Raw genomic sequence first — 14605 nt, forward strand, 5'->3', positions numbered from 1 at the left:
CTGGGTGTTTATGACGGTGAGTGCCGTGGTGGTGCTGTGCACTCTACGGAAACCATGCTGGTGTGGGGCTGGAGTCAGGTGTTGTGTGAGGAGTGGGAGTAGAAGGGCTTCAAGTGTCTTCACTACTGGGGAAAGGAGAGATTGTGCATTCCCATGGCAGCCGGTTCTACGTTACCGGAATGACTCGGGTTTTCTTTCCCGACCAAGGGCTGCCGCCCCAGTATACTAGCCCTGTCTAGTGTACAGTATTTTTACCATTGTGCTCTTTGTCGTTCGTTTCGCTTGCAGTTCAACGATCGTCGATGTCGTTCGTTTCGCTTGCAGTCAAACGATTCGACGATTGAGCAAGATAACGACGATTGAGCAAGATAACGACGATTGAGCAAGATAAGGACGATTGAGCAAGATAGCGACCATTGAGCAAGATAACGACACATTTTTTCGTGCGTGCAGCCGGCTAAATCGAATTATAAGACGTTATCACGTCAAAACTCATAAATTAAATTGAACATAACAATAACACCTTTATTTAAAAAAACGCACTTTCTAAAGACAATTTGTCACGCATACAAAGTTCTTTAAGTAATTCAATAAAAATTTGGTATTTTATTTTCTTTAAATGAGCATTTTAGTGCGTTTTTATATCCAAAGCTAGGCAACACTGCAGTAGCGAGAGAGAGATTTGACTGCTGGAAGAAGAACAGCAACAATAACCGCAATCGCGGGCAATCTGACCAGACGTTAAAAAGTAAAGCTAAATATAACTGAGTGAATTACTGAACTAATTAAAAAAAAATGTATATTTTACAAAATCATAAACATTACATTTTAATTAGAACAGGGGAGAAAAATGTCACGAAGAAAGAACTAAAACTCCGGGACTAAATAACAAAAAAAACAGCTAAATCAAGTCACGAAATGGTAATCTGGCCATACTGGTCGACAATTGTGCTAATATGAAGTCACTCATTGTCAAATTTGCTGAGGGCAAAGTAACGATACCACGATAGGCGCAATCTCATTATTCTTTCCATCATGTATGCATGTGATTTAAGAGTTTTGCTTTCGTTTTTTGTTTACTGGGTAGTAAAATAGTTAGTTCTAGTTACTTGTCTTGGTTTGGATGTTATTTTGAAGATTACTTTTGTTTTGGCCGTTTGGAAAATATAACCTGATTTCCCGCCTACGCTGTCCCAATGCTATGATTTTTATTTTAAAAAATTTAGATACGAAAGTATATATCGTCCCCTTAGTATTAAAATAGCCTATAAATTTTTTGATGTTTTGAGAAAATGAATTTCAAACTTTTTGTCGAAAGTAGCTCTCACTCAAATCTCGTTATGTCTGTAAATATTTATTATTTTTTGACTGACGTTTTGACCCACTTTGTGGAACTAGAATTTGACAAAATTTTGACCACATATAAAATCGACGATGGAGAATCCAAATATTCAATAAAAAAATAATAGCCTATGAGCACATAGGCTATTGTTATACTAAGGGGACGATATAATAAATGTGCGGAAATAAAAATTATACATTTTGTGTGCACCCAACATACAATCAAACATGTTATAAATCTTTAAACGACTAAGCAGTTTTACTAGTGCTACCAAGGATGATAGATTACCAAGTTTGGCCAGGGTAAACGATTTTTACAGGTGGGGCTAATATCAGATCGGCTGACGTAACCGGAGATGTGGTTACAAAAAAACTGAGAAAGTATTAATGATATAGGAGAAAAACAGTTTCGACTAGGGTGTTACCACAGGTTTCCCCCATGTAGACACCTGCTTGAACCAGAGCCATTCACTCTCTGTGCATGAAAAAGCAAAATGATAGAGTTTTTTCTAAACCTCTAAGTGCATTTCTGCTATGGAAAAGCTTCTCATAAAAAACCTTTTGCTGTTCGGAGTCGGCTTAAAACTGCAGGTGCCTTCTTTTGTGGAACAACATAAAGATCCACGCAAATAGGAGGAGAAGCTGAACTAAATACCTAACAGAAGTGCACGGCTCAATTATTTAATCATTTTGATAAAAACTTTAACTCTGTTTGTACAAAAAAGGTCGTGAATTGGAGTGAAATTTATCCGTTTGTCGTTTACGTCAAAAAAATTGGGGTGTCTACCGACGGTTAACACTGATAACAACGTCAGCTTTGAAATACTTTACACAAAGTAGGTAATTGGGCGAACATGAGAGAAAGGAAGGTAAAAAATGGCATAGTACAACGAATTAAGACCTAGCAGTCCCGCTGGGTAAGTCATGTAATCCAAATATTCCAGCTCTGAAAATATTCGATGCAGTGCCAGAGGGAAAGGAAAGCCTCGTCTGCGTTACAAAGATCACGTGAAGAAAGACTTGGGGGGAAATCCCCATTTGTTCTCCCGCCCCTTTTAAAAAAAGGGGTATAAGGGGGGGTAGAGGGGTGTATCCCCATCTTAAAACTGAAAACAGAACCTACCGGAGGCTTATAGTTTTTAAGTTATTTGAGTTTAAAAATTGTAAAATTTACCAAGAATCCTCCTATTTTGGTTACTACAACCAGCCGAAGTGCTGCCAGACATCGTATAAATAAACAATTTTAGAAGATAATAAATGAATAGAAATACAAAATTTTACAAATTATTTCTATATTATATACGTCTATTCATATATATATATATATATATATATATATAGGTATATTTATGGATATATGTATATATTTATATACATATATATATTAATGCTTGATTTTCAGTAAAGTATGTTTGATTGTATGCATTTTGAATATATGATATATATTATATATATGATATATATATTTTTAATTCCAAATTTTCACTATATTATGAATATATGATATATATATATACATATATATATTTAAAAAAAAAGAAAAAAAAGCGCCGCAGGCGAAAATTTGGAATAAAAAATCGCGCGATTTTTAATTCCAAATTTTCACTATATTATACATATATATATTTAAAAAAAAAAAAAAAAAAGCGCCGCAGGCGAAAATTTGGAATAAAAAATCGCGCGATTTTTAATTCCAAATTTTCACTATATTATGAATATATGATATATATATATACATATATATATTTAAAAAAAAAAGAAAAAAAAAGCGCCGCAGGCGAAAATTTGGAATAAAAAATCGCGCGATTTTTTATTCCAAATTTTCACTATATTATGAATATATGGTATATATATATACATATATATATTTAAAAAAAAAAGAGAAAAAAGCGCCGCAGCCGAAAATTTGGAACAAAAAATCGTCTATGCTGTCCACAGTATTTTTGCGTAAAACTTTCTTCTGCGTAGGCGGCCTTCGGCCGCACTTCAAAAAAATAACCCTCATCAGTCCAACTCCGGCTACGCAATCCACAGTATTTTTGCGTAGAACTCTTTTTCGCGTGGGCGGCCTTCGGCCGCGCTTCAAAAAAATAACCCTCATCAGTCCAACTCCGGCCAGGCAATCCACAGTATTTTTGCGTAGTACTCCTTTTCGCGTGGGCGGCCTTCGGCCGCGCTTCAAAAAAATAACCCTCATCAGTCCAACTCCGGCTACGCAATCCACAGTATTTTTGCGTAGTACTCCTTTTCGCGTAGGAATTTTACGTGAAGCTGAACTGTATTTCGAAAATCACATCGATATTGTATTTATATATATTTATGAACTCGATATATACACCTTAGAGGTTGTAAACCCCCATTCCCTCATTATTCTAACAAAAAAGAGTGTGTGGAAATTATGTTCCTATGTTGCTTCGTTTTCAATGGCATTCTATTATTTTTTTTATTTTTTGCTTCTGGCAGCACTCCATTCAGTCATGCTTTTCAGTTATTGTAAATTTAGCTGGCATATTTGGAGTTAGCAACTTAAAAATGCAGTATAAATGGTTAATTTGTGGTATAAATAAATAAAAAGAGTTAAAAACGTATGTGTATGTTAATATAGTTTCAATATTTATTAAAATAAATGTGATAAATGCACTTATTCTATCAAAATTTGGTGAAGATAAAAGACAAACTTTATCAACAAATAACTTAAAAACTATTATTAACAGAATAGTGTTGGTGCTAGTTTTAGCAAAATAAGCACGAAGTGAACATCTCCTGTGAATTTCATTGAAAAATTCGTAATATTTCTCTCAAAAGAAGTGATGGGAGAACACATGGGGTCGGAGCCGAAATGATTCCATGTGCCTTAGATGTTTGGGCGACCAAATTGTAGTAGGCCACGCACTATGATAGCTGAAAGCTTGGCTGAGCTTTCCTTTTCTACCACGATATATTTGCTTATAATGTCTAAGTGCGTGGAGTGAATTTAAAAATTATAACACGCAAATGTAGTCACTATATCAGCCTTTTGATTTATATTACTTTTGATAAATTGAAATTAAGAATTAATAGTAATATTTAACGTTAAAAATGCAGCTTTTTTGCATAAGCTTAAAAAAATGCCCTATTACAGACGCTTATTTCACATAAATACAAACACAGAAAAGTAACAAAATCACTTATAAACATTCTTTATTACATTAAGATTCGATTTAAAGCTATTTTTACTAAATAATAGTCCAAATTCTATTAAAATTCTATTATTATAAATGTTCTTCTAACCGTTTGTAATACCGTGCAGAATAAATTTGAGGAGCGAACTGTCAAACGGACGATGAGAGAGAGAAGAACAAAGCGAAATAAGAAAAACCCAGTCAACCAAAAGCGAACAATTCTTTTATTATTTATAGGGGCGCTTTTTTAGTTTCAAATATACATAATATGACAAAAACAAATATTTTTACAAATACTGAAAATTTGGAATAAAAATCGCGCGATTTTTAGTCCAAATTTTCGCCTGCGGCGCTTTTTTGATTTCAAATATACATATTAATTACAAAAACAAAAATTTTTACAAATACTGAAAATTTGGAATAAAAATCGCGCGATTTTTAGTCCAAATTTTCGCCTGCGGCGCTTTTTTGATTTCAAATATACATATTAATTACAAAAACAAAAATTTTTACAAATACTGAAAATTTGGAATAAAAATCGCGCGATTTTTAGTCCAAATTTTCGCCTGCGGCGCTTTTTTGATTTCAAATATACATGTATATTACAAAAACAAATATTTTTACAAATACTGAAAATTTGGAATAAAAATCGCGCGATTTTTAGTCCAAATTTTCGCCTGCGGCGCTTTTTTGATTTCAAATATACATGTATATTACAAAAACAAATATTTTTACAAAAAAAAAAAATTTTATAAATAGTGAAATAATGCAAAATCGAACAATTTTTGACCTAAATTTTCGCCATCGGCACTCATAACTTTTACGATAAAACAACGTTTTCATAAGTGCTGTGAAATATAAAACCTAAGTTAAATGCTTGCTGGGTTGACGACTGCTGTATACTCTTCTCTTCAACTGTATTTCAGTACAAACTGCAAATGCGGTCGGAAAAAACCTAATTTTTAAACATCTCCTGGGGGTTCTATAGGGACACTAGAAGGTTGGGACTTTCACAGTTATAATGGTACAACCTTGCTCTTTCTAATGGGCGTGGTGGGTGGTGCCACGCCCCCTCCTTCTCCGCCCCCCATTCAAATATATCGTGGTAGTAAAGGAAAGTTTTGCCGAAAGCTTTGCCTGTCAAGGAGTTGGATGTCGGAACAGCTGCAGTATGAAGTATTTTTTAGAAGTATAGCCGCAGACAGTCAGGCCGATCATTTTGCTCAACTGCATACAACGTACTAACCTCGAAATAAATGAGATTCCAATGAACAGAGGCCATGCATGCGGTAGTTTTACATATAACCATAATCATATGAACAGATTTAAATCGATAAAACATTATTTCAGCTCCACGATTGTCGAGGTACACGATGCCCCAGCTCTGTCACAAAAAGGAAGTCGGGTAAATCAAGGATTAGTGCAGGCTGGACGGACTTGAAAAAGAAAATATAGCTTTAAAAAACTCATCACTTATATATTCACTAATTCATGATTTTTTTAATGTAAGCACGTGTTTCTACTTACTTCATTTTATTAATTAACAAATGAACCAAAGTAAGCATAATATTTCCATTCCATTATTATAAAAATGTCTGGGAGCTGATTGCAATAGTTGCTGCCAGACATTCAGAAAGTAATATAAGTCTGCTTTTACACAGCTCAACACATAATTTCAAGACTTATAATACGTTTACATATGCATTAATTACCAATAAATCCACAAAATTAATCTACTTGTCACATATGACAGATTACCTGCAAAATTGACAATCAGCTGTCAATACTGTTGTAAAAGGTTTTTCTTCATAGAAATTATTTTGGTGAAATATTTGGTCTTTTTGGTTTGTTTAATTATTATTAACGATATGAAGAAAATACAAGGAGAAGGAAAGCTAACTTAATTGCGCAATTGGCTGCTAATAATAAACAGTTGAAGGAAATCCGTAAACGACGTTTACTGAGGTTTCAAACGTTTTTTTTCTGTTATATGAATGCATACTTAATAATACCTAACAAACATTTTATTAGAATTATGTCTATAAACCTGTTTTCTTTGCCGGTATCCATTTTATTTAGTTTTTAATTTGATGTTTTTCTTTGCACGCGTAAAAATAATGATCTATTACATAGAAAAAGCAGGGTTGTATGTCAAAAAATATGATTATTATCTAGGATTTTTTTATAATCTCAGATTTTGGGAGAAAAAATGTGTATCGGAAATCTCGCTTTTTAATTACAGATTAGGAGTTAAGCACGAAAAAGTAGATCATCTACTTATATGTAAAGATATTATTAATGCACGTGTAAGAGATTAAAATAAAGAAAGAGTACAGGTATATATATACTCAACTCGTTACAAGTTACTTTGCTCCCTTTTGACATCTTTTTTTTGAATGTGAATTTTTCAGAAGCTTATTCGACATTTGTGACAATTTTCCACAATTTCTACCACTTTCTAAAATTCATGGTTACATAAATATCAGCGTGCATGGCTAAACGAAATGCTAGCCCGAAACCACGAAGCTGTTGCATTCATTCACGTTCAAGTTACATCAACAAGGACGTTTTGCTACATGCAAGACAAGGCGAATTTATTACAGGTGACAGCAAACACATATAAGTAAAACCCTACATGTATTTGTTGTTGCGCTTGGTGCAAGCATCATGTCAAAATCAGCAAGCAAATGTAAACATACGAATGTAAACATACCAATACATACAAACAAAGCATATCATTTTGACGTAAGCCATACCTACGGCGAAAAATTCAGCTGGGTGAATGCTGTCACCTTATTAAATCCACCTTGATGCAAGACATAATAAAATAATAATAAACATATGTGAAAAAATTAACTCATATTTAAAATGTAATAGAAATAGCGACCTAAGTGCCCATTTACACACGGAAACATTTGTAAGGGAAACATTTTGTACTGTACTGTACTGGCGACACGCTTTGCTCTTCTTATTCGTATTTCTTATCTTAAAGCAATTTTTGATAGTTGCTTCATTTGTTTTCTTCTTTTGTGGGAGAAAGTTCTGAGTTATGTGTTGGTTTTCAATCAAACGGAAGATAACAACGATGACAAACATCCGAACGCTGCTTGGGAAATGCACGATTATTTTTGCTAGTTAAGTAGGCATAATTTAAAATATATTATGGGGCATGTTTATCTTGAATTCTAATTTTCCCCGCATTTCTAGATACTCAAGTTAATTTTAAGTCAATTATTTATATATGAAGTATTTTTAATTTAATTTTTTTTATTCAAGTACAACAATTTATAAATATATTTAAATAAAAAAACAACAAATTATTTATTATTTAACCAGTTTGCATTTTTCATTCATATATTTAAGAAATTGTTGACGAACGTTTTCCGCTTTAGATGTTAGCGGATTGTAGAATATATTCGAACAAGAAGATGCTAAAGTAGCAAACGTCAAAATGTTGCCGAAAACAATTTTGCCCGTGTGGCCGCGAATGAGACATGAAAAGAGAATTTCCAGTGTCTCCCTTCCAGATGTCTCCGTGTGTAAGTCCGGTGTAACTCCCAAAGCTGAGCCTAACATAAAGCAGACTGATAGTGTAGACTGGTCACTAGATATATGGATTTAAACGAAAATTTGTAGAATTCATACATTTTTTCATTTAATGTTTTTAGCTCTTTTTTGGGAAATATTCAGTATAATTCACGCTTTGAAAAAAGGATGTAAATGGGGGATAGAGGCGTGTATCCCTATTTTAAAACTGAAAGCCGTACCCTCCGGAGCCTTACAGTTCTTAAGTAATTTATTGTTACAATTGGGTAATTTAGCAAAATTTTAGTATTACCAGACCCCTCAAAACAGCAAGATTTTCGCCTACAGGTAGGATTTCATGAAACTTTCGACTAGACACGTGTTTATAAATTTGTAAAATTTTTGCGTAAAGCTCTTTACCGCGTGGGCGGCCCTCGTCAAAAATAACTCTCATCTGTCCAACTCCGGCTACGCTTTCAATAATATTTTTGCGTAGAACAGTTTTCCGCCTAGGTGGCCTTCGTCCGCACTTTACAAAAAAGCTATCATAAATTAGAACGCAATATGTATGAGTGCAGATGGAGACACGATAACCCCATCCCCATCATCAACTCTGAATATTTAATTTTTGTTCGTATTTTTATTTTCATTTGCAAGCATCCGGCAACACAATATTGTTGCCAATTCCAATGAATGAATGCATTTGCATTTTACTTTCATTGAAATAATTTGAATACAAATTTACAAACAAAAAAGCCCACACGTGTAATTGTTTATTTTATGAGTTGCAGAGAAATTTAGAAGGAAACATATTATAATATGCCAAATTCTAGTGAAGTTGCCGAAGGGACTCTGAAGGCAAATAATTGGAAAACTATTATTTCCGAAATATTGGGAGTTATAAAAGTTGTTCAGGAACCAGTCCGTAACATCTCCACCAAGTTTCATTAAAGAAATCATTATACTCTGCCCAAAAATGCCCATGCGGCAGTAAACCAAACATGACAGTTCTTGGTTATTATCGAATCTTTTCTCTAATTTCACAGAAATATCAACATACTTGTTTATTTTGCTATTGCCTTTGTTGGAGTATAAACTTTTTGAGTAAATAGTAAATTGAGCAACGGCGTGATATCAATTTCGGTATTTATAGGGTTCAGGGTTTTAGCAATGCTATAACAACCGCAGTTAATGTGTTTAGTGCATTAGTATTCCGACAGTTGAATTCATTTTTTGTAAATAATGGTGCAGTAATACTAGAAATCTTTTGCGCAAATAGCATTTACGAGTAGTAGCAGTTTGCTGTAGGACGAGTGCAAACGTGATCTCAATAACGTTCGGTCGTGTTCGATATAAAAGCAGAAAAAATATAAAAAGTTATTTTTTGGCTTGTAAAATTTAAAGCTTGCGGCTCACACCTCGATTTTAGTCAATTGTTTCCGTTCCCCCTATACCCTTTTGACCACCCTGTGTTTTTATAAATTTCCTTGAATTCCAGGAGTGTTCTTGCTAGTGTTTTATTTGGTTCATTCGTGGAACGGCTTTGCGGAATTTGCTTTTTGTTGTTCATTCGTCGGGCATGCAGACCAGAGAACGCAGAGAACGTTAATTCTGCGAAGTGTAAATGACAGTTCTATTTCTGGCAAAGTTTTTCATACGAGAACAAAGAATTACTTTAAACGTGGAAAAGTACAAGTTACAAAATAACAAATCGCTAACAAAAGTCTATGATTGAGAAGAATGTTGGAATAGCTGCAGATTAAAGACGGCAGAAACAAAGAATAAGGGCAGAAAATAAATTGTCTTCCTGTTTTGCGTTGCCTGGGGGTTTTGTTGTTTTTCTCCGTGGTTCTCTGCAAGCGCCAACGTCTACGTCAGCGGGAAACTGCAAAAGTTTTTCACTATTGCTTGAAAATAAAAAGAAAAATCGTGAAAAAATTGTGCAATTGTGACAAAAACAATTTGAAACGCTTTCAATTAGCCCTAGAATAATTAGTTACGAAAGGCGATAAAACATAAAGTACCAAAAGAAACGATATAAATACGAACAAGTAGAAGATAAATAGAAGTTTCTGATCGGGGTTGTGCTTTCAAGAAATTTCGAAAGCCGTGCAAAACAATTGTTGAATTTGATTTGTTTGACTAAAGGGGTTTTATGTCTGAGTTCTACGTTGGCTATGGATTGTAAATTTATTGTTTATAATGCGGCTCGAGACAACAACTTAGCGCAATTGAAGGTAAGTGGACGGAGTTTACCTCAAAGAGATCTTGGTATTGATTTTAATACACATATGAATAACTAATGAAAACATATATATTTTGTACACCTTTGTTTAATTTTAAAGGATATTTGGTGAATAATGTATACTCGACATGAAGTTACACCTCTCTTGTATAACCGATAAGTCCGCAGCCCCGGCCGAATTATTACTAAAAAGTTCAGAATTCCTAGGCCTGTGCAAGTGGCTGCGGTCCTAATAACAATGAGACTGCAGCCTATATGAGCCGAAAGCTATTGGCATCCCTAGCAAAATCGATTTCTTTTGTTTTTAGTATGATCCTGAATTTCTTTTCAAATTTAGTGACCTTAGTAATATCATCCCTGGGTAGCTTGGCAAGTGGAAGCTGCAGGTTCAAATATTCCATTTTCTTGGATGAGGTAATTTTTCCTTTACCAAAACCTTCCCTAGTCGAGCGCCACGTACGCAGCTGTAGAGCAGCTGTAGCTCAACTCTAAGCGAGAGTCCAAGTCTTTAATTTTGCAGAAATTATTCTAAAATAATGATAAGAGTATTTAAAATCATAGTCCTAACCGTTAAGCATATTAATGTCTTTAACTGGATGAATTTCATAGGCACTGATTCCGTTTTGTGGTCCAACGTTCGGCCTTCGGTGAAATTTTTAAGTACTTTTGCGGTCTTTTGTGCCCTATCTTTACCAAGTCCTGCAACCATATCCCATATAATTAAATGTACATTTATTCTTGATGTGGAATGCCAAATCCAAATATTGTTTCTTATTTCTTTATTATTTGTAAAAACACGATTTTATGTGAATTCATGTATTTCTCTAAAAATGTGTGCGAATTTGACATCTTTGATATTGTGACGAAGATGACTAGAACACTAATATTCGGTATTCATCATCATTCTTGTATGTAGATACCTAATACCTTTCAGGTTTTTGTTACCATGATAACCACGCCAACGTTGCCAATACGACTCGGAATTATATTCAACTTAGGACTGCTTCCAGTGGCATTTCTCGAAAATGTATGTTGTTAAGCAAACGATATTAAATTTAAATTGCATTTAAATACCTTGAGAATGAGCAAGTCAATAAGAGCTGTAATATCTTTATTATTTTCAAAAGATTTTTAGCGGGATAATTTCTCTGTACCGAAGTAATATTCAGATACATATGCATACTCAAAAAGATCTGAATGAAAGCAACGAATACATATAAACTAATATTTTTTAATAATAATATTTTTTAATTAATATTTTTTAATATTTTTAGTTTTCGTATCTTTCTTCTTTCGTATAGCATTGGATTGATTTTCCGTAAATATTTTTTTAAGTTTTGCTGCCGCTTCCATTCGTAAAGGTCAGCATCTGGTTGTGTATCTGGTTTGCTTTGACTCCAATTCTTCGATAAGATCTTTCTGTTAGTTTCTGTGAATTGCCAACAAGTACGTGAACGAGGAAGGGCAAATTGACAGTCAAAAGAACATCAGTCACTGACTCAAATGCTAAACGAATCAGAAATGAAAAGCAATAACCGTACGGTCAAAAAACTCAGACCACTCTTGAGTTTCTGAACGGTTAAATTTCTTGTTTTGGTTTATGCTGATTTTTTTGTTTTTCTTTTTTCCAACAACGCTCTAGCTCAATCAACTATTGCAGCTTTATCGTGTTTCAAGCTTTGGTTTATACAGATTGATGGTGGTTGTAGCCAATATCTTAAACCAGAAGGCTAATGTTCGCCAGTTTGCTATTATATGTATATACAAATGTGTATAATCAGACTAGTTTGTGTTCATGTGTGAATGCAGGTAACTAAACGGAGTTAAATCTAGCTTTACAATCGAGTAATCGAGTAAGATCAATGCGATTATTTCCATTCCAAAGAGTAGGAGGCAGCACTTTCGCAAATAAAAATAATGTATTCGCAATCAATAGTTTCGATTCCGATCACATTTGTCAAAAATTTATAATAGGGGTTTCATGCAATTGGCAATACAAAATTCAATTTTAATACACATAAAAACTGATTCTATTCTCAGAATCTAATAGAAACTGGAAAGTTTTGGTGTAGGCGACACTAATATTTTCTAAATAAGCAATTTTCATTATTATTTTACTGTGCTTTCATTATTGTGTTTTCAGTAAGTTTAAAAGGCTACCTTCGTATTATGATTATTTCTATTAAAACTATACATATGTGTCCGCCGTAGAGGAAGAGATTGATGCGCGAGTACCATTCGGAAGAACAGAGGTTCGAATCTCCTGCTTGACAGACAATGGCAAGCCTGCGAGTGCATTTCTGTCATGAAAAATCTCGTTATAAAAAAACATTTGCCGTTCAGAGGCGGCGTAAAACAGTGGGCCCCTCTATTTTGTGGAAAACATCAATACTATATTTTACAAATAAATTTGCAAAATAATGTAAGTAGATGGTGCCGGGCGCCGATGCTATTTTGTACCCATGTTGGTTAGTTGTGGTCATGTATTGAGTAACATTTCGTGGATTTCGTGGAAAATTCTCATGATTTCTATTATGTTTTTAGCGTAATCTGGAGTTTCTTGTATTTGTTGCCCCTCTTGGAGATGGGGCAGTGCAACACAATGTTCAATGTCAATGTCGTCGAGTAGAATGAACAGGATAGCGGTTCGTGTTTAGTGTACAGATGTTTGCTAGAGAAGAGTGTTGTTTCCAGTCTCACTCTGAGGAATGATATGCAGTCCTACCGATAACACGATGTGACAAAAAAAAAAAAATTTAAATATACTTTTATGGAGACCTAGCACAACTTGTAGGTATAGTAAAACTAAGAAACATGGTATAGGAGAAATTTCCAATACACCCCCAAAATCTCATTTTATGGCCATAAAACCGTTTTTCAGTAGGTTGATGTGAACAATCACTCCTAACTTCGCCAATTTCCATCCGATTTCGAATTTGTTTTTTTAGTTCGAAAGAACAAAAACAAGCCTTTTTGACAGTGTGTTGACATTTTTTCTGAAATGACAACTGACGAGACTGTAGACGGAAGTATTTGGAATTTTTTTATTTTTTCTCTATTTTTTCAACTTTGACATAATTTTTACGATATTATCCGATATTGAGGAGTTTTTTTAGTACCCTACTGTTATAGTAAATTTAATTTTGCGTCAAATGAGCTATATTTGACTGTAATTGAATTAAAACTAAAAGAGTTGTGTGAGTTATAAGATTTTTTTTTTTTTTTTACTAATTTGGTATGTAGGTATAGCTTACGCTAAATGGGAATAAGGACGTGTTTTAATGCGTTATTATAGATACGTAATATTTATTGGAGTGTATATGTATACATAAGAGTACACTGTACTGCATACAACAGAACTGGTTAGAACTTACGAAAATATCTGACATATTATAGCACATTTTTTTTTCAATAGAAATATGAAAAAGCTCCCAAGTGTACCAAAGTTCACACTGTACATTGATTAACAAAAGAAGTTTGTTATTATAATTTAACCTTATTAAAACGTCAAAGTTTTATTGTTTGTTTCATTGAAATTCAAGAGATATAAATCAAAACGTTGCCAGAAAAGCCGAATTTCTCAATATTCTCCGATGATGTGGCATCATCAGCCTTATCATATACCAGATGATTGTTATTTTTGTAAAACGGACGTAAACGGTCATCATTATAAAACTCGAAAGCACATAAAGTATGCTGATGTTGCAACTGTTAAGAACCCCGTAGTCTTGGACGATATGATTGACTCAACTGCAAGTCATGAACTGAAGGAAGTTCAACTCATCGCTGATGATGATCAAACTGATAACAATAAACCTGATGATGAAGAGTACTTTCCGTCTGGTTCTAAGTCTTCAGAACGACACATTGTATCAAATTCCGATTTTCAGGATCTTTCTCGTGATTTACTTCTATCGGGAAGACAATCTGAAACGCTCGCTTCTCGATTTAAACGATGGAATTTAGTTGATGACGACTTCAGATGAATGATGATGATCGAATTTCTTACAGAGAAGTATTCAAAACTGATGAAGAGAATGACAAATGTACCTTACCATACTAAACTCCAAAGGGCCGTTTCCAATGCATTTTTAAATTGGGAACCAGTTCCGCACCGTACCGTACCGTACCATACCGTACTGCACAATACTCCAATAAATATTATGTGTTTATAATGACACTTGTTATCATTTTCATGCTTCGAAACGCATACCAAATCTCGTAGTAAAAAAAAAGAAAAAATCTTAAAACCCACACAACTCTATTAATTTTAATTCAATTACAGTCAAATATAGCTCATTCGACGCAAAATTAAATTTACTATAACAGCAGT

The 14605-nt window shown here is 33.9% G+C and overlaps 1 protein-coding gene and 1 long non-coding RNA gene across 6 annotated transcripts in view; both read left to right on the plus strand.

Moving 5' to 3' along the window:
* The first annotated feature begins 1803 nt into the window (after nucleotides 1-1803).
* Nucleotides 1804-7780, plus strand: LOC128861369 (uncharacterized). Of its 2 annotated transcripts, none has more exons than XR_008454368.1 (4): nucleotides 1804-3932; nucleotides 5262-5791; nucleotides 5853-6838; nucleotides 6914-7780. It is a non-coding gene; the product is annotated as an uncharacterized LOC128861369 (long non-coding RNA). The 2 variants fall into 2 exon arrangements; XR_008454367.1 differs by having other exon boundaries at nucleotides 1805-3926.
* A 1514-nt stretch (nucleotides 7781-9294) lies between these two features.
* LOC128861375 (protein fem-1 homolog CG6966) overlaps nucleotides 9295-14605 on the plus strand; it is a 28726-nt gene continuing 23415 nt past the window's right edge. For 2 of the 4 annotated variants that reach the window (XM_054099489.1, XM_054099496.1), the window contains exon 1: nucleotides 9295-10264. In XM_054099489.1, coding sequence (XP_053955464.1) covers nucleotides 10205-10264 — 60 coding nt within the window. In that variant the 5' untranslated portion in view covers nucleotides 9295-10204. Of the gene's footprint in view, nucleotides 10265-11996; nucleotides 12082-14605 lie in introns of those variants that run through there. The other 2 variants (XM_054099505.1, XM_054099512.1) reach the window with 2 other exon arrangements.

The sequence above is a fragment of the Anastrepha ludens genome, chromosome 2, assembly GCF_028408465.1.
Source record: "Anastrepha ludens isolate Willacy chromosome 2, idAnaLude1.1, whole genome shotgun sequence".
NCBI classification, from domain to species: Eukaryota; Metazoa; Arthropoda; class Insecta; order Diptera; family Tephritidae; genus Anastrepha; species Anastrepha ludens.